Source organism: Tamandua tetradactyla, chromosome 23 (assembly GCF_023851605.1).
Source record: "Tamandua tetradactyla isolate mTamTet1 chromosome 23, mTamTet1.pri, whole genome shotgun sequence".
NCBI lineage: Eukaryota > Metazoa > Chordata > Mammalia > Pilosa > Myrmecophagidae > Tamandua > Tamandua tetradactyla.
In genome coordinates this window covers 20284025-20305954 of record NC_135349.1, presented here as the reverse complement: position 1 = coordinate 20305954, position 21930 = coordinate 20284025, and the positions used below count along the sequence as shown (strand labels likewise).

Here is a 21930-nt window from a genome sequence, read left to right as displayed (position 1 = left end):
TGTAATTATAAAAAAAATTACAAAACCAATGATTTTCTGCCTAAAATAGAATAGGTAAAAAATAGATCACAAGCCTGAACTATAATAATTACATATATAACAGTTAAAGGAAAAATGTTTTTAGTATATAATTAGCTTAAAATTAATAAAGGAATAATCAACAAATCAAAGAAAATAGGTGAAATACTTTGATAAATGATTCACCAATAAAGAAACACAAATCATTTGTGACAATGTGAAAAGATGTTCATACAATTACATTTAAAGAATTTCAATTAAACTGTGCAAATTTAATGCAATATTTATGAAAAACATCTGTCAAATGCTAGAGATTCATCAAGCATCAGTTGTTAATAACGTGGGTAGACAGATATTGAAGGCTGTGGGCAGGAGTGTTTTTGGTACAACCTTAGTTGAAGGCATTTTAACAATAACTGTCAACATCATCAACATTTAAAACACTTTAAAATTGACCCAACAATTCCAATTCTAGAAACCCATTCTTGCACATATATGAATGATAGACTTTATGGAAGATTTATTGTCATAGAAAAATATTAGAATCAACATCAAGAGAACTGTATGTGGTGACTTGACATACCTCTCTAGGATGTATTTTGCAGTATGAGGAGCATGGAGATTAATTCTTTATGAACTGGCATGTAAATATCATCAAGATGTCAAGTAATAAAATGCAAACTTTTACAAAGAGAGACATAAACACAAATATGTATGGAATACATTTTATTTCCAAAGAATATCCTTGAAAAATCTTAGAAACAAAGTCAGTGACTGCCTGTGAGTAAGCACACTGGGAGATTTGATTAAGGATTCATAGGAGATTTATATTTTCCTTTATGCCATTTTTATGGCATCCTTTTTTATTATTTATTGGTATTGTGCTTTCAATTTTTTTTATTTTAAAAAGGTGATGCATTGCATACTAAAAACAATCTTATGTAATGCAGCTGAAATTGAATTAAGAGGACCATCAATATAGCATTAAAATTTAACTAGTGCAATAAAAAGAATGAATCTAATTGACAAAAATTTAACTAAAAACAAAGTTAAGAATGAGAACAAAATTAACATAGATAATACAGAAATTAAGTTTTAAATAATGCTTTAAAATTTCATTAATTCTTACATGTTAAATATTAGCTCATCATTATATATGCATTATATCTTTTTAGGTACAGTAATAAGCTAGATATTAATACAGAGTTTTTATTCTAATCATCAAAAGCCCAAATATAGAGTAAATTCTTTTTATTGTTATGATAAATGCCTCGAAGAAAAACAAAGTGTGCATCTGATTTATGGAGATTTTTGGGTTCCAATGAGATGTTCCCTAAAGCTAAATGAGACTTTTCATCAAGGATCACAGACATTGATTACTCATGTGACTTTTCTTCTCCAGAGCTTCTTCATAGCATTTGTCATCTCTGAATTTCTCAGAGTATAGATTAAAGGGTTTAGCATGGGGGTTATGACTGTATAAAACACACTCAATAATTTGTCAATAGGGAAGTTTCTAGCAGGTCTTGCATACATAAAAGTACAGGGGACAAAGAAGAAGACCACCACAATGATGTGTGAACCACAGGTAGAGAGTGCTTTCCTTCTCCCTTCCTGACTGAGGTTTTTTAGAGAGTGCAAAATGACACCGTATGAGAAGAGTAAGAGCAGAAATGCAATACTGCAGATCAGCCCTCCATTGACTACCACTAAGAGGCCAATAATATAGGTATCAGAACAAGCAAGTTTCAATAAGGGGTACATGTCACATAAAAAGTGATCAATGATGTTGGGACCACAGAATGTGAGCCCATAAAGAGAGCTAAGTTGAATTACTGAGTGCAAAAGTCCCACAGTCAAGGATACTGTTAGTAGCATAACACACACCCATTGCCTCATGATAATCAGATAATGCAAAGGCTTACAGATGGCCACATAGCGGTCATATGCCATCACCAAGAGTAAAAAGACCTCTGATCCAGCAAACAAGTGCTCCATAAAGAGCTGGATCATACAAGCTTGGAAGGATATTGTATTTTGTCCAAAGAACAAGCTTAAAATCAACTTGGGGGAAAATACTGAGGCATACATGATGTCTATAAATGATAAGCCAGCAAGGAAGACGTACATAGGTGAATCCAGGGACTTACTGACAGTTACAGTCACAACAATCACTGAGTTGCCCATGACAGTCAAAATGTAGAACAGCAAGAAAATAACAGAAAGTCCTTTCTGTTCCTTTGGTTTCTGTGTGAAGCCTAGGAGAACAAAGTAAGTCACATTGTTCCTTGGTTCCATCTATTACTGTATAGATGCTGAGATCAGGTTTCCAAACAGTTTACCTAGAAAACAGTGAAAAAAAATTAGTGAGTTATAAGCCTAAACTTTTATGTATTCATTCAGTTAAAATATTTATGGAGCATCTATTTATGAAAACTTCTTATCATATACATTTAGTTACCAAGTTAAATAAGACAATGTCCCATACCCTCAGTGATTTGATTTATAATTTTTGGGTCAGATTAATTTAGACCAATATAATCAGTGCTGTTTAAAAGTTATTCTTATGATGCTTAGGGTGTATGGTTCAGGAACATAAATTGAACCAAGGTCAAAAAAGTTGAATGAAGCAATGCTTTTGCTGAGTTAAAAATGTAAAGTGAGAATTGACTAGAATAAGAGTGGATGAGAAAGGAATTCCTAGAAATGGTGCCCCATTTATAAAAACACAATGGTTACTACTTAAGAGCTCATTTAGGTTAATTTTTTATTCAGAGTGGATATAAAAATTCAAAGGAAGACTCTAGATCAAAGTCTGTGTATTTACATAAGACATGTCACCAGTAGACAGCAAAACAGTTTTATTTTACTCAAGAGGTCTATCACTCTCAAATTTTAGAACAAATAGAATATATTATTTATCATATGCAAATATCGTGTTATAATAAAACATTTTACTAAACCACTATACTTATATTATTTTCCAAATCTAGCTGCCAGATCTTAAATAAATGGTAGCCATCACTCTGAGTCATAATTTTCCACATTTGTAAAATAAGATCAGTGAATATGTGTGAATATTTAGTGAACTGAAATATTTGAAAGCATGTATAGCACGGTGCTTGCACAAAAACAGGTGATCAATCTTTGTTTTGTTATAATATACTGAAGCTTCAATTACTACATATCAGTATGTATAAATTGATATTCCCCTGAATTCCCCTGAACCTCATGAGAAAACAAATTTTTCATTTCATTGATTTCATTTAAAATAGACATACAAATAATCTAATGAGAGGAAAAGAAATACTAACTCTGTAAGAACATCTATCATTTGTTATGCAAAACTATGGCCCAAATGCTATGCTTACGCATATTTTATATGCATTTATTGTGATATATTTTATATATCACATTGAATATATCACAATTCATCCTTTTAAAGTTCAAATATTGTTATTCAAATTTTAATTAAAGACACTAGGTCTCAGAATATTTCAGTTTTCCCCAAATCACACATTATTAAGGGCTGGAACTGGAATTCAAATCTAAGTTTGATTGATTTCAAAGCACCAGTATGGCCAGTTGAAGTGTTTTCAACTTTTCAGTTCTCATAAGTTCAAGTGTTATCGTTGTCTGTGAAATAAATATTCACATGATTGCACGGTCTGATTTCCCCTATTAAGGGTTAAGGTCTCCCCTTCTGGAGCCTTATACACAAATGGAAGGAGGGCATTTAAAGTCACACCTAAATACCTGGAAATACATCTTCCAACCCAGAACCACCACAGAGAATAAAACAGCTGCATTCTTTCTTTTAGACAGTTGTGATTTCATATGACTATGTCTGTCAATTTTCTCCACAGGCCTTTCTGAATATTTCATAAAATTACTAATTAGACTATAGAACTTTTAAAAAGAAATGCCATGATTCAAGCAGAAAAACCAAAATATTCCATTGTTAGGATAATTTATCAAAACCAAATATACCATATCTACAAAAGAAGATATCACCCAACAGGGAAAATAAGAATTTCTATTAACTCCTTTCCTAGTAATTTCAAAAACAAAAATTAGAATTCCAATTTCTTACCCATCTTATTTTATTCTGTTGGTATGGTCAAACTAGCCATACTTGAGAATATGAAAGGATATTCAGTGCCTTTTTTAGTACCTTTTTAAAATACCATGCTTTCTGGTTAGTTTAATAACTCCTGAAATAGTTACAAAAGTTCTTGAGAGATTAGTGTCTACTCACCAATACAGCAAACATCACTGGACATTTTATCTCTCTAACCACAATATTTATCATGGAGTCTTACAGTTGGACTGTATCCAAGATTGCTAATTGCCTGATTATATTCACTTGGGTTTTCTACACAACTTTAAAAGAGCATCTGTATATAAAAATGTTGTTGGAACAATCACACATCCCTGGTCAAGAAGAGTAAATGGAGAAAAGAAACTAGTTTCAGAAGCACCATCAGATAAGTGCCAGACAAAAATGATATAGCATTTAAGTCACTTTGTTCCAATGAAGATGAACTTGTTTATTTCCTCACTTTACTAAAATAAGCTTTAATTTCTTCTTAACTAATTTATTCTGCCTTGAAATATGGTTAGTTACAATTTTATCTCTAATTTAGATAGAGTAGCATTCTTTATTCAATTTTTGATTATTTTAAAAAATGTATCAAGGACTTATTTTGTGTGAGGTGCTGTGCTGTTTGTTGGTTATATAATAGTTTATAAAACAGAAAAAGAAAATCAAGAGAAAGAACCTGCTTACATTTGCTTTGTATTCTTGTAACAGAACCAAACAATGAACAAGGGAATGATTTAATAAAACAATCACAGGCTTGTGGTAAGTGCTATTAAGGCAACAAACATAATCATGACAGAAAATAAGGGGAAGGATGCTACTGTGAATGAAACAGTTAGATAAGGACAGTTTTAAAAGGTGATATTTAAACTGAGATACAAAGATGAAAAGTTGTTACCATAAGAGGGGTTGTTATATGTGGAAAGCTCCAGCTTTCAAAAGATCAAAACATAGATCAATTTCTATGTGCCTAGAGAGAAATAGGAAATGAGGAAAATAGAACAAACACAAGTTACAAACACCCTACACTGTACTGCTAGCAGTACAAGCTTGGCAGGGAATTTGAATTTTATTTATGTTTTTTGAAAGTGGGAGTAAATAAAGTTAGAGAGGCTTTTCTTTTTAATTAAGGAAATCCTCTGTCTCATCATACAGCTCAAAATTAAGTGAGAAGTGTTTCTTGAGAATTGATACTGAATAATATGTGACATTGTTCTAGTGCCCAAAGGTAAAAGACTATTCAATCTGTTTGTTTCAGAACTAATGACAATGTTTGTCATTGCAGTCATTCAGTAAAATTTGAATGAATATAAGTATAACTCTATGGTATCAACTAAGATAATGTCCTGCTCTCTCATTTTCTGTGGTTCTTTATGTCTGCTTTTTATCCTATGAGTAAAGCAAACAGAGAAAAGAACGTCCTTATGTTTTGTAGAATGAAACTATCTATGGGATAAAATAAAAAGCATTATGAGCTTTCATACATGAACCATAGTAAATATTAGGGGTGGATGACTGCCTCCCAAATTTTTCAAACACACCCTGCACATTCTATTAGCTTCCAAGCATCCAATTCACTCCCAAACATGAAGTTCAAGGACCTCCATTTCCCAGTCACCCTTACTTCTAAGGTATAGACATGTGACTCAGGTTCCTCCTACAAGGTGTATCTGTACAAATCTTTGAACTGGAAATAAGTTACACTAGGCTGGGTCCTTGTGAGGGCTCAGCAGACTAGGGTGGTTCTGAGGTCAGGCAAAGTGGTAGCAGATTTCCTGTTTGGTCCATGTTTTATTTTCCTAGCTGCCAAAACAAATATCATGCAATGAAAGGGTACTGGAAGAGGGTAGTCATAAACATGAGCTATGAAAACATGACCAGTTATGGAAACAAGGGCTATAATTGTTATGAATATATTTCCTTGTTTTGTTATGATTATTTTAGTATATAAGCCTTAAGCAAATATTTTTATTTTCTTCCCTATCTTATCCCCTTATCATATAACATAAGTTGCATTAACTTTATGTCATAATATTTAAATTACTGTGTATCAAGGTTCAAAGTAAATATTACTTTAGGACTTGCTGCCTCTTCTGAAGAAAGAGTTAATGCATTTCTGGTTTTATGCAGAGCAGTTGTGTATTGTTAATCAGAAATACATCTATTGTTTTTATTTAGAGATTAAGTAGGGTTTAAGGAGCTGTATATGACTGCCAAGTTGACAAGGGGCAACTGTAATAATTGAGTTCATATGTCAATTTGGTCAGGTTGTGGTGTATAGTCATTTAATCAAGCAAACACTGGCCTGATTATTGTGAGGATACTTTGTGGGTTTAAATCATCAGTAAGTTGAGTGCATCTATGGCTGACTGCATCTACAATCTACTGAGGAGACTGCTTTCAATAACGAGGGAAGATGCAACCAATCAGTTGAAGGTCTTATAAGGAGAAGTAACTATATCTGCAGTTAGAAGGGAGAATGTCCATCTCTACTACAGCCAGCTAGCTTTTCCTGGGGAGTTTGTTGAAAACCATCTGAGTTCCCAGCTACAGCCTGGCCTCTGGCATTCAAGCTTCCCATCCCCACCTGTAGATTCTGTGTCCCTGGAGAACCCTAATACAACAAGTGGCAGCTAGGATTGGTGTCTGCACTGGCAGCATGTGCCTTAGCAAGCCAGTCCTGCAGAGGTGAGATTCTGCATGTGATTCTAGATGACCCAGCTTTAACTTTGACTATGGCCCTACCAAAGACCATTAAGCTACTTAATTCCATATAAAAAATACCTTTCAGTTAAACTAACTACACATGACTTTGCATCTTCAGCTAACAACCTGGGGATATAACAAGTCAATCTTAAATTCCCCATTTCCAGATGTCACCAAGGTTGTAATGGCTCCAATTTTAGAAGGATTACAGACAAGAGTCTTTAACAAGTGCAGTTACTCTCAAGGGGTTAAGTGGAGATGATGATCATTCTGTAAGCATTTGTAAAGCATTTAATTTACTCAGTTCCAAGCTTTGGTTTAGGTGCTGTAGATGCAGTAATGAACAAAAAGTAGGTCCTGCATTTAATTTCAAAGAGTTTACACTCTGGCTACAAGAGAGGAACAATAAACAAATAAATCAGCTAAATCAGACTGCAAAAGTATTGAAGAGAAAATGTAGTGGGTGATGTGATAGAGAGTAACTCAAGGAAATAAAAAAATTGTCTTGCAATGGATGTTTAAGGAAATGTGCTCTAAGGATGGGGTATTTGTGCTATAGACTGAGTCATGATGACAAGTCAACCAATGGGAAGATCTAGACTAGAAGGAGCATTTAAGGAAGAAAGAAGAGTAAAAACAAAGGCCTGAAAGCAAGAAATGATCTATTGTAACTAGAACACAGTGAACAAGGGAGAGGTGTACTGCATGAGACCAAAGAAATCTGTTTGTGCAGAGTCTTATTGCCACAAAAACATCAATTATAATTTAGTGCAAATTTAGCTAAACAGATAGTTTACTTCTGCCACTCAACTTATTTCAGCTGCTCCAAGTGAATGTAAGAGCTCTTGCATGAAAAAGGGCAGAAATTAAAATAAAAGCAGGCCATGAAGAGGTAAGGCAGAAATCTATGCTGCTAACTGCAAAGGAGAGTTCAAATGTCACCAAAGAGAACAACCACCAGAAAAGACAAAATTTGCTGGGTGAAGATTATCAGCTGAGTTTGATTCCTCTTCATAATGATTTCAGGTGAGCTGAATTAATAAGGACATGGATTAAGTTCTTTGATGATCTTCAAGTCAGAATAGAGGTCTAATAACATTGCCCTTCCCTCAATCATAAACAACCCTCTAATATTTTCAATCATGTTGCTTCAGATCAGTATCTCTCATCTCTGAACATGGGCACATAAACACTGTACTTTTTTTTTACTTTGGACCTTCTTCTGAACATAAAATCTAAAGAGGTCCCCTGCCTCTGAGTCCCTCTCTATCTTATCGTTTGTTTCAATTCTTGTAACACTTTTCAATTTGAATCTATCTGGTTTTATTAATATGTTTATTTATTTGCTGCCAATCTCTCTCAACTAGAAACTGTTCTTTACTCTGAAAAATGTCATGGTGCTTAATTGTGCAAGTTCTAAATCCAAAATACTAAAGTCAAATCCAACCTCAGATATTCTCCAGCTCTTTGACCTAAGTTAAGTTACTTTTCCAACTTTCAATTAATTATTTTGGAAAAAAATAACAGTATTTCAAAAACTCATCATAAAATAATGCCTTCTTCTTTTTTTTTTCTTTGCATGGACAGGAACCAAGATATGAACCTGGGTCTCTGGCATGGAAAGCCAGAACTCTGCCTGCTAAGCCACCGTGGCCCTCCCAAAAATAGCTTTTCCTAAAAGTACTAAATATCATACTGCAGTATTTTTTATTTGTCATGAAACTTTCATTAGATTTTGGGGAATTTCATAAATTCATTTTGATTCAGGTAAACTTCCCATTTAGGAAATTATTTGGAGCTTAATTTCATCCATTTTGCATTAATTTTATTAAGTTCTCTCACAGAATTTTGGAAGTTCCTCATGGCCTCCTAATGTAATATTTGCATACAATTAAGTAATGAATATTATTCATTTCTAAAAAGTGAATCAGAAATGGGATGCATATGGAGAAATGAGAGAAGGCAACAAATATGTGACAATTATGAAGCACTTACTGATACCAGTATTCTCCTGGAATCTTTGCACTCATTAGTTCAATTAGTACTTAATATAACCATACAAATTTTGTAACATCATTTCATTGTACATATGAGCAAGGATTGCCATAAAACTGAATGACTGTGAAGCAAAAAAAATCCCTAAATATCCATAATATCCTTTCCTGAAGTTCACAGAAAAAAAATGTGTCACATAGGATTGTTCATACAAAAAGTTACTCTTTTCACCTGTGGAAGCAGGCACCAGGAAAACATCTTCAGCAGTCTAACTCAGAAAGAATGAGCCCCCGAGATTTTCAGAAGAGATATCAGCCCATATCTGCTTCAACTAGAATGGATTAGTACCATTCAGTATTTTTTCCTTTAAAAAAACTTACCTAATAATTACTATGTGTCAGACAGTTTTATATACACTCAACATATAATAAACCACTTAAGTGGCCCAACAAATTTATGAAATGAGTAGAATTACTGCCATTTAACAGATGAACAAAAATTTAAAACATGCCTAGGTCACAGTCAAACCTGGGAAACCTGATACCACTGTCTGGTCATAAGCACTGCACAACACACCTACTCTGAACAAATATTACCCATTAAATCTGAACACTCTCTGACAGTATGTTTGCTGACCTCAGGTGTATTGTAAAATAATTATTTGACTCTTTAAACAGGACTGATCTGGAGAAAATCAGAGCCAAAAACAGGTCAGTTTCAAGGCTTTGTAGGCTCAAGGTCATTGAGTTCTGAAGCCAGGTGAGAAAAGTTTAGGAATTGTAGAAGAGGGGTTCATTCCAGTCCTTAAGAACATTTAATGTTAATAAGACATTTCAAGGAGTATTTTATTTGATCTGATAATATCTCTATCATTCACCTTTAACTGAAGCCTAAAGACATTGTGTTTTGTCAAAGTTCACATTATAAATGGCAAAACTAAGATTTGAACTTGAGGCTGTCTTAAGCAGATTCTATGCTCTTATCATTATACTATACTACACCCTACCATCTCCAAAAAAATACATATAAGAGATAATACATAATATCATCCAAACACAAAATTGTGAAAACAAGACTCCTAATGGGAATTTCCAGTAAATATAAGAATGAAAATGAATTTTAGACCAATGGATGATGAAAGAATAAATGATAGACTTTTCCTTTGGAGTCAGAAAAAGATAAAGGAAGAAATAAACTAGATATAATAGAAATTTTGAAAATACAGAAAGAGAAGATGAGAGAATAAAACCCCAGAACATTTTTACTTTCCCAGAATGTTTTTTATCTTATAGTTGTAAATGTTGAGTGCTTACATTGCATTATTTATGAAGATTAAAGGGTTTTATTTTGCTGAAGACTTTTCTGAAGGATACCACCCAGGAAAGGCCTTAATAAGACAATTCATTTAATAGGCTTAAGGTATGAACATAATCCATAGCACTATAACACTAATTGTGTGCCAAGATCACCTGTGAAATTTGTTTAAAATGCAAATAAAAGACTCCAAAAACAGTCCTAATGAGTATAATCTCTAGAGAAGTTTCTTGGAATCATAATTTTAATAAGAACTCTGATTCTGACATTATATTAAAGTTTAACAACCAAAAGCATTATAAATTAAATGAGATATTCCTTCTTTGATTTTTTCCTCAAAAGGCTTACATGCTACCATCAAACTAATTTTGTCATTTAATATTCACATGGCCCTAGCCAGAGAAATTATCTCCTTTTCTCTAAATGATAAATGGATAAAGCTATTTTATGTGGTTGTGATTATCTGCCACTCAAAGTCACCTTTTCCCCCAGACTACCTCAGCATTTCCCACAACTGCATTCCTGAGACTATACACTTAGGAGTATAACATGGGATTTATCATAATATAAAGAACAATTTTGGCTTTATTATAGGAAAGGTGTTTGCTGGGTCCAGAAACACAAACATGCCAGGCACAAAGAATAAGATGACTACAGTGAGGTAAGAAACACAGGAAGACAGGGCTGAACCTCCCCTCTAAGAGGTGAGAATTTGTAGTTTATAGGATGAGCACATAAAAAGACTATCAAGACCAGAAATTTTAACAGAAAATAAAATGAACCTGCTGTTATATGCAACAATGGGATCGAATGTATGGATGTCCCTAGAGGAAAGTTTCAACAAATGGTTCAAGTCACACATGGAGTGTTCTGTGACATTGCAGCTACAAAAGGGCAGATACATAATGAAGAGGATTTCAGTGGTGTCACAGACAAAGATTCCAGTACAGGCCTACACTATAATGACACAGCATATTCGTAGTCTCATGATGGCCATGCAAAGCAGGAGTTGACAGATTGCTACATAGCAGTCATGGGCCATCAATATGAGAAGGATGATCTCAGCAGCACCAAAATATTGGGCAATGTCTTGAGTCATACACTGCCTGAAAGAGGTGATTTTTCTTACACTCATATTATTTCAGTTTGCAAAACTATTGGAATGCATTATAGCAGAAATGGGTTGGCTTTTATAGTGGGATTTTATTATCTTACAAATAAACAGTTCTAAGACCATGAAAATGTCCAAATTAAGGCATCAATAATGATTTAGTGAATTTAAAGATAGGACTATTGAAGTGTTCCAGTGTGGTGAGCATAAAGAAAAAAGTGAACACAGGTGAAGGGGCCTATGGGACGCATCAACTATAACACTATATATATAGTGGAAGTTGAAGAAGAGAAGAAGGAGAAGTGAAGAAGGAACATTTGAAGTGATAATGGCTAAAAAATTGTTAAAAGACATGAACATATGCATCCAAGATACTAATCAAATCTAAATAGATAAACTCAACAAGGTCCACACCAAGGCACATAATAATGAAACAGTTGTGTTCAAAAGACAAAAAGCGAATGATGAATGGAGCAAAAGTGTAGCAATAGGACAGGTACTAGGGATCCTCAATAAGATTAAATGCCAATTTCTCATCAGAAACCCATGGAGGTAAGAAAACACTGGCTTATATATTTAAACTGCTGAAATAAAAATTGCCAAGCAATAATTTTATTTCCAGTGATTCTGTCTTCCAAATATGAGGAGGAGATTAAGAAATTTCAAGATAAACAAAACTAGGGAAATTTGTCAGCACTAAACCTGCTTTATAAAAAATGCTAAAGTGTTTTCTTCAAATAGAAAGGAAAGGCCACTGAACAGAGGTATGAAGTAGCATTAAGCAATAAACACCTCTGGGAAGGGCACCCATATGGATAATTATACATGCCAATAATATTGAATTTTGGGGTATGCATATCCAATTTTTAATTCAGTTAGTTTCTAAACTTGAAATCCTACATATATGGCTGGACATAGGCAACTGGTAAAGATAGAATCATTAACAGTTACAACAATGAGGTGGTGGGACAGAGAAGTACAGGAATATGTATGAGTATCTTATTGGTATAAAGTTGCTATCAAATCAAATGTAACTGGAATATATTAGAATTTCACATATAAGCCTAATGGCAACCACAAATAAAATATATTTAAAATTACAGAAATAAATGAGAAGCCACTCATATAGTAAAATACACACACATATCAAATAAATAGAATATTAGACATTATAAGAAGAATTGATGAAAACAGTTGTAAGTCTTATAAAGACCAAATAGCAATATGGTGTTGCAATATTAGTAGTTAACTTAAATTTAAATGGATTCAGTTGTTTAGGCAAGCAGTAGAGATTGGTATAATGGATTAAACAGCATGACTAAACTACATGAAACTTATGAAAGAATCCATCTTAAATTCAAAGACACAAGTAGGTTGAAAGTGTAAGGATCTAAAATAGATACCATCCAAAAAATAACTGAAAGATAACTAGGATAGCTATACTAATATCATACTTTAATTGAACACTGTTAGTATTGATAAGGAAGATCATTATATCCTGATGCCTTGGCCAATTTAACAAGAATGCATAATAATCACAAATGCACAAACGCATAATAGCAGAACCTCAACTATATTAAGCAAATATTTACAGATTTGAAGGAAGAAATATATGGCACTTCACTAAGAGAAGAGACTTTAATACATCAACTTCAGTAGTGGATAAAAAATGCAGGGAGATGATCATCTGGGAAATAGGACACTTGGACAATATGATACACCATCTAGATCTAAAATGCATATACACAACACTTAATACAACAACAACAGAATACCAATTCTTATCTAGCACACATGTGTGATTATTCAGGGTAGACCATATATTAGATCACAAAAAAGTATCAGTAAGTTCAAAACTATGGAAATCTTTCAATGTATCTACTCCACTACAATGGATTGAAGGATGAAAACAATAACAGAGAGAACTTTGGGAAATTCATAAATAAATGGAAATTAAATATTCTCTCAAACAACCACTGAGATAATGAAGAAATCAAATACAACTTAGGAACTATTGAGAGGCAAATGAAAATGAAAACACAACATGACAGAACTTATTGGATTCATCAAGGACAGCGCTGAGAGAGATATTTACATTTGTAAGCACTAACATTAATAAATAAGAAAGCTCTCAAAACATAGACTTAACTTTGTGTCATAGCCAGGTTCATGTGTCAACTTGGCCAAGTGGTGGTACCTGTTTGTCTGGCTGGGCAAGTGCTGGCCTGTTTGTTGCTATGAGGACATTTCATAGAATTAAATCATGATCACATTGGCTGCATCCATTCCATTTGTAATCAGCCAAGGGGAGTGTCTTCTGCAATCGGTGATGCTTAATCTAATCACTGGAAGCCTTTTAAGGAGAATTCAGAGGATATAGTCCCTTCTTCCTACTTCAGCTAGCGAGCCTCTCCTAGGGAGTTCATCCAGACAATCCATCATCAGCTTCACCATCTGCTCTACAGATTTTGGACTCTATGTTTCATGGTTATGTGAGACACTTTTATAAATTTTATGTTTATGGATTCTTCAAATGAGAAGCTTAAATGCCATTTGACAGATGTAGAATTTTCTATGAGTGTCCTAAAGGAAAATCTTATTTCCTATAGCTGTAGACTTGAGATCTCTGAAAACCAGACACAGAATCTTATTGTTAGAGTAGCAAATTTAAACACAAATTGAAATCTCAATCTTGCATTGTGTCTGCCATTAAAGTGAGGACATTGACTGGAAAGGAGCGGGACCCTGAAAAATGGGATGGCAACATATGGAAGGATAATGATGTTGGGAGTGAGGTTGAAACCCTTGGTCATGCTGAGTCTTCTCTAGGTAACCCTGTAACAGTCTGCACTGAGGAAATAGGAACAGGACAAGTATCCTCATTCTCACCACTGTCATGGCACATTGTGCTAGAAGTTCTAGCCAGAGCAATTAGGCAACAAAAAGAAAGAAAACACATACAAATTGGAAAGGTACAAGTAAAATTTTCCTTATTTGCAAATGATATGCTCCTGTAAACAGAAAATCCAGAAAAATAATCAACAGAGCTACTTGAGCTAATAAATGAATTCAGAAAGGTGGCAGGGTGTTCTAGTTTGCTAGCTGCTGGAGTGGAACACACCAGAGACAGGTTGGCTTTTAATAAAAGGGGATTTCTTTTGTTAGTTCTTCAGAGGAAAGGCAGATAACATTCCACTGAGGTTCTTTCTTATGTGGGAAGGCACAGGATGGTCTCTGCTGGCCTTCTCTCCAGGCCTCTGGGTTCCAACAACTTTCCCCAGGGTGACTCCTTTCTATATCTCCAAAGGCCTGGGTTGATCTGCAAGTGATGAGATGAGGTATGCTGAGCTACTTTGGCTCTGCTACATTGCGCTCTCATTTGAGCACCAGACAATTAACTCAAATGTCATTCATTGCAGCAGGTACACCTCCTAGCCAACTACAGATGTAATCAGCAACAGATGAGGTTCATGTACCATTGGCTCATGTTCACAGCAACATAACTAAGCATGTTCATCTGGCCAAGTTGACAATTGAATCTAACTACCACATGTCAGGGTAAAAGATCAACATGCAAAAAATCAATAGTGTTTCTATATACTATTAATGAACATTATGATGAGACAATCAGGGCAAAAAATCTGATTTACAATAGCAACTAAAAGAATGAAATACCTAGGTATAAATTTAAGTAATGATAAAAAGGCTAACATATGGAAAACATCAAAACATTGCAAAAAGAAATTAAACAAAACTAAATAAATGGAAGGAAATTCTGCATTCATGGATTCAAAGGCTATCATTAGGATGTCATTTCTACCCAATCCAACTTACAGGTTCAATGCAATCCCCCATTCAAACTTCCAACAACTATGATTCCATAAAGGGAAAGGACAATCTTCAAATTTATATAGATGAATAAGGGATTCCAAATAGCCAAAATTATCTTGAAAATGAAAAACAATATCTGATTTAAAAATTATCACAAGGCTACAGTAACTGAAACAGTACTCTTCTAGAACAAAGACAGGCATATAGGCTAAAAAATCTAATTGAGAGTTCAGAAATAAACCCTCACATGTATGGACAACTGATTTTTGATGAGGGTGCCAATTCTGCACAGTTGAGAAAGAATAATCTTTTCAGAAAGTGGTGCTGAGAAATCATAGTATCTAGATGCAAATTAAAGAAGGGGGCTCCTACCTCATACAATGTAATAAAATAACCTAAAATGGATCAAACACATAAATCATAAAACCACAATTATAAAATTCTGTTGTAGGCCTCAGTCCTAGCATGGACTGCCACCTTCCCCTGGGGCCCACAAATACATTATGTGCTCAGGACTGGTTGTGTAAGTCCTGTGGAATAAAATACAAACCCTCTAAGTTAAGGGGACTGCTGGTACATTCCTTCTCTTGTTTTCCCAAGCCTACGTAAACATTCACTATAGACAGCCTGATTGGGCATGTTTCTTTGCAGGTTGCTCCCACAGGGGTGGTATATCTGTCCCTGATAAGGAAGGAAAGGGATTTCAGCACTATTGCATATGTGAACACGTAAGGGATGCTTTGCATAAAACATTTGCCTGTATTGGCCACTAATTGAGACACTGGCTATGGGAAACGGTTTTAGTTTTCTGGGCTGCTCAAGTAAATACCATGAAATGGCTCAGGTTAAACAATGGGAATTTACTTACTCACAGTTTGAGGCTGGGTGGAAGTCCAGATCAAGATCTCATCAAGTTGATGCTTTTTGCCTGAAAACTGTGGCTTCTGCCCTAGGTCCCTGGTGATCCTAGGCTTGGGTTTTCTGTCACATAGTAACTAATATAGTAGTCTCTCCTGACCTCTTCCTTCCCTTCCTGTGTGCATTAAAGTTAAGCTTGTGACTACTCTCTCTGGTTTTCTCTTTGCCTGAATTTCATTCAACATGGAAAGGACTCCAGTAATATGATTAAGACCCATCCTGATTGGGCTTGGCCAATCTTAACTGAAGTAGCTTCATAAAAGTGTCCTACTTAACAATGAGTTCACACCCACATAAATGGATTGGGTTTAAGAACATGTTTTTCTGGGGTACATGCAACTTCAAACTGTTATGGGAATCAAAATCCAGTAGTGAATCTGATCTTTCTCTGTCTCATCTATGTGAGTTAAACGTCTTTCTATTAGAGCTTATGTGAGACAGGCTGTATTGTAGTGTGTTGTCATCTCTTTAAGTATCTCTCCTCACCTACAGTTTGGCATCCTCATCAGGATTGTCAAAAAGGATCTGAAGACCTGGTGGAGGCATAAGGAATTATCAGTTCAGACATGGTAGGGCTGACAGGCTGACTGAATTGCTGGCCTCTCTTTAACCATGAGGGGAAAAGTGGTATGTAAGTAATCTACCTGGTAACAGGAATATATTAGTGAAGCGAATAATATTCAAGAAGAGGGTGGTGGATTCCGGGAAGATTAGAGGAACTATACAACGATTCTTGGCTACATGTGCACTCCCCTGCCACTTGTCAACTCCTATTTTGTGTCAAGGATTGCAAATATCTCCAGAGAGCTGCGGAGAGTCTGGTACCCCAGTGCAGGAAAGATTTGCCAGGTAGACCCCCAGGTTAGAGCTATTTTTACTCAATGAAGAACTACCAAAGGGGTGACTGCAAAACAAACTGTTCAAATGCAGATGTTTTCTGAGAGTAAACTATGGAAGTTAAAACTAGATATGGGCATAAGCCATGAGCATGTCATATGGCTTGATTGCTGCATCTTTCTGAAATCAATGAGGGGGCATTGCAGACTCACACGTCTGGGGGCCAGTGGTTTAATCTGGAATAGTTAACTACTTTCCCTCTATAATAAGGCATTTTTTCCCACATTAAACATGACAACCAACAAGATGGAGATATTGGCATGCCCATGCCAATTTTAATCTGGGTTGCTGAGACTAAGTGAATGACTTTTCCAACTGTGGGAGACTTTCCAGGAAGTAAAACCCCAGTGAAAATTGTTCGTGAGGCTATATCTACCCTAAAAGTATATGCAGAAAACTCTTAGTCATTGGATCTGGACCAAGGGCAGTACATGGATAAAATCATCTTGGATGGCATTAGAGACATTCATGAAACAGGGTCCTGCTCAATGAAAGGATCTCTGTTTCCTTTCTTCTCCCCCAGTGTTATTGTGGCATACCACTCTGGAGTGGAAATAGCATTATGAGATTTCTATGGAAGAATTCCACCAAGTACATCAAGCAGAAGGGTGTCCCTCCATTAAGGAACAGGATGAAGAGGGTTCACAGGACTGAATACATGTAGAATCCCACACCACAGCCTCTGAGTCCCTGAACTCAAGTGAGGGAGCAACCATTGATAAGGCCTTTCTGTGTCCAGGCCAGGATGGTGAGGAAGAGAATTCCAATTACTGTGTCCAGGCCAGGATGGTGAGGAAGAGAATTCCAATTATGGGCCTGAAATACTACATAGGGAGGATGATAGCCCTTTTCTGTACCCCAGCCTCACTTTAAAAAGAGTGATTAAAGGTGGGGCTAAGATCTGCAGATCTCTAGTATTCCTATGCCCCTGCTCAGGTAGAAGGGGAAAATGGGGTGTCCAGACCTTCATTGGGCTCCCAGATACAGGTGCCAAGTGACCATAATCCTTATCTCCAGTAAAGACAAGGGCAAATTAGTTGCATTGGGAGACGTTTGGGACAGATGCGGTGAACTGAGGAAGGCAAGTGGGTTTGTCAGGTGTAGGGCTTGAGAAATTGTTTATTATAAACAGCCTGCTTAGATGGCTGCCTTAAGTGCTTCAAGGTCTGAAACTCTAGGGAAGCTGATTGTAGCTTGTTATGTAGCCATAACACAACACCTGTTATGTAAACCGATAATGTAACATGTATCCAATCATGTATTCCATGAATGATGTTGCCTGTTGGTAAAGTGCCATTTTTGTTTAATTTAGCATATATGGGACTATTGCTCTGTAAGCTTCATGAGAGGGGAGAAAAGGATGAGAGATAGAGAGAACAGAGCACAGGGAATACTAAAGATGACCACTCTACCAGAGGTTCTTTGTGTTCTCCTTCAATTCACTATTGGACCAGAGCAACCAAACCTTAAAATATGAACCTGACACCAGGTATGGATGTGGCCCTTTACACCATTTCAAATGTCATTGATTGTGGTTCTGTGACCTAGAAATTAAGAATTAACAAATATTATAATTTCTGTTTCATTATATAGATGTTTTTCTTTCTAGATTGTAGAATGGACAAAAGTAGTATGTGAAGTTAGTGAAATTCATCTAATCTCAGCCCTGTGTATACTTACTATTATAATGGTTTTTCCAGCCTAGCCTCAGTCCTCCTAATGCTTTTGTAATGCTTATTTTAGCTTAGTCTCAGTCCTATGTATACTTGATATTGTAAGGATTGTAACCATAACAACTCCATCTCCCCTTGGTTGATTCCATAAAAACCCTGAATTTCTTAGTATTTGGGAGACAGACAGATTTGGGGGTCAATAGGCCATCTGATCTCCTGCTTCATGCATAACAATAAAGCTTTTCTCCTTTTGAAGCCCTGGTGTCATGAATTGACTTTTATATGCACCTGCCAGGGAACCTTGCATTTGTTTGGTATCAGTTCCCACTGGTGAGTGAATTTTTCTGGCTGCCAGTGGTTCTGAACACTTGGCAAAATCTGAAGGGGTATGCCCCTTTCTTTCAAAAGATATCTTAGGACACGTCCACTCCCACTCACCACTGGAGTTGCCAAAGCTCAACCAAGATGTTCAACAAAAGCAGTACTGGCTCTCATGTGGGGAAAAGGACATTGAATTCTTGGTTCAGGGTTTTGTAAGCAAGAGTGTTAAAAAGCACCCTAATACAATTTTACAACTCAGTCTGGATGGGAAAAAGCAACTCAGGTACCTGGAGGATGAAAATAGATTACCACAGATTAAATGGGGTGAAACAAATCCTTGGGTCCTGCAAACAGTGGCAGCCCACACAGGGAACTGTATTGCTCTTCCACTGACATACCATATGTGACTCAACTATTGTAACCACCCATCCTCACATGTATATTCACTAATCCTACTAAGTAAGTAAGACTGACTTAGCAAAGCTCCATCAGTAAATGGAAATTTTATATCCAAGGCTGAGCATGATTGGGGTCTCAGGGTGTCAGATGACACCATGAACACATAGTTATTTGTTGGAGATGGTGGAATGATCCACAGAGTCTATTCTTTCCCTGTCCTTGGCTATGTGGGACCCTAGTTCAAAGATGTTCCAGATGATGAGGTGGCTTGGTTCATAGATAGATCTGGAAAACTCAAGATTGATGGAAACATCGGAACTGCATTTGTCACAAGGATAGTCACCTACTGACTGAGACTGGACAGGAGCGCTCTGCCCAATGGGCTAAACTCTGTGCAGGCCACTCCGAGCACAACTTCTTGCTACTGTTTACAGACTCATGGGCCATTGCAAATGGGATAGCCATATGGTCCAGCAACTGACAGTCAATGATTGGCTTATTGGGGTCTCACCTGTATGGAGACAGGGGTTATGGCAACAGTTTGTAAGATGGAAAAGAGATCTATTTATCACTCATGTTGATGATGTCCATGGCAAAGGGCCATTTAAGCAGAACAACAATGGAATTGCCAAATTAACAAAGTATGTACACAACACTTTGTTATAATTGCTTGCTGGGTCTACCACCAGACATGGAAGCACACCTTGGATGCCAGAATGTGCTGAAACTTAAGAGGAGTGGAGGACACACCTTGATGAAAGCAGAAGCCAAAGATACAACACAGTTGTGTGACTCATGCCAATGAGCTTAGGCTGTACAACATGGTAAGCTGAGCCACATTAACTAGGGCTTAGTTTTCACATGAGTATGGCATCTTGACCATGTAGAAATGCTATTCCCTAGTTATGGGCTCCAGCGTTATCTCACTGAAGTAGACACATTCTCCAAATATGGAAAGCAACTCCTGTACATTATATGTATGTTGGGACCATGTTTTCAGCCTTGGAAAAAATATGTGTCATATTTTAACAACAAAACCAAGATCCTATCAGGTTAAGATACATCACTTTAGGCAATGGGCACACTCCCATGTTATATCATAGACCTTTCATATTTCTTATCACCCACAAGAAATGGATAACAGAATATTACAATAAAAGGAAAAAACAAATACACAAAGGTCATAGGAAAGGACAATATATTGGGTGATATTCCCAACTATCTAAATCTATTTGAACATTTCATAAGATATTAAACAAAGCAGGCATCATCAAATTATTTCCCTGTTAACTATTTTTACAGCACATGGATATTAGGCAACTATCACAAAAAATCCAAAAAGCAAAAAACTTTTAAAAAGTTATATAATGTGTATTTGTTTTGCTGCTGTGCTTGAAATACATGAAGTAATGGATTTCAAGCAACTCATTGTTACATCATTACTTGTACATTTGTTCTTAGGTTGCCTCAAACATTTAAACACAAATAAAATGAGTGTAGCAAAAACAATGAAAGCAAATAGCAGTTAACTTTACAAATAATGGAATGTGAACTGTTTCTGCCCTTCCCAGAGTAAATTGTGTCACAAACTTGTCTAAAGGAACAGGACTGCAAATAGGGTCAAAAGTGTACAGTTTGAGATTGCTATTATAAACAAGCATATGGTTTAACATATAATGTCTATGGCATATCTATTTCTATCATAGTCTTGGAAGGTTTTCCAAATCTTAAAGTACCCACAATAACTAAGAATAGTTATTTAAGATTTGTACCCACAATAACTATGCTTATAGTTTAAGACTGGAAAAAATTATCCATTTTATCTCCCAGCAGGACAAACCAATAAGTAGACAGTTTTCTTTGCTTAGATTCAGCAGTTTTAACACTGGCTCTTGTGAAGTCACAATGTAACAAATGTACTATGCCAAACATTTATAACATATGAAAATACCATGTCCCCATATTGTCCACCTAAAGATGAAAACAGGTAACTCCCCAAGTGTTAACTGGCTCTACATGCCTAATATGAACATATAAATCACATGAGAAATGAAGAAATTCAAATAAAAGTAAAATAAACCTGTTATAAATCAGAAAGAAAAAGCTGTTTAGGGGACAGCATGGATGACAAACCATATACCATGTAAATTTTAGAATGAGGCAGTCAAAAATTGGAAAGCCAATTAATTTCCTACTCTTTCTCCTGCTTTAGCTTGGTGCCCTGGGTTTCTGATGGCCACTATATTAAGTTGTCTCTCAATAATTTCATTACTAGATAGCATGCTATCTTTGTCAGACTCTTCACATAATGTATCAAGTTCAGCAATGGCTTCATCAAAAGCTGTCTTTGCAAGAGGGCAGGCTTTCTCTGGGGAGTTCAGAATCTCATAACAGAGCACAGAAAACTTAAGGACTAGGCCCAATCTGGTAGGATGCATTGGTTGTATTTCCTTTCTGTTGATTTCCAATGCTTGTTAATATTAGTGGTTAACTTTAAAATACATTCACAATCAGTATATGAAAGCAAGAAATGCTCCTGAGAGAAATTAAATTCTGAGATAAAACAAGTTGGTGAATTAGAGGACATTATTTTCACCATATATGTTTTATAGACTCAATGCAATTCCACTTAAAAATCAGAAGGG

General features: G+C 35.7%; 1 protein-coding gene across 10 annotated transcripts in view; it reads right to left on the bottom strand.

Moving 5' to 3' along the window:
• Window positions 1–659: 659 nt before the first annotated feature.
• LOC143667184 (olfactory receptor 4A47-like) overlaps window positions 660–21930 on the bottom strand; it is a 275202-nt gene continuing 253931 nt past the window's right edge. For all 10 annotated transcript variants that reach the window (XM_077141112.1, XM_077141115.1, XM_077141113.1 and 7 more), the window contains one exon: window positions 660–2360. In XM_077141112.1, coding sequence (XP_076997227.1) covers window positions 1399–2316 — 918 coding nt within the window. In that variant the 5' untranslated portion in view covers window positions 2317–2360 and the 3' untranslated portion in view covers window positions 660–1398. The remainder of the gene's footprint in view (window positions 2361–21930) is intronic.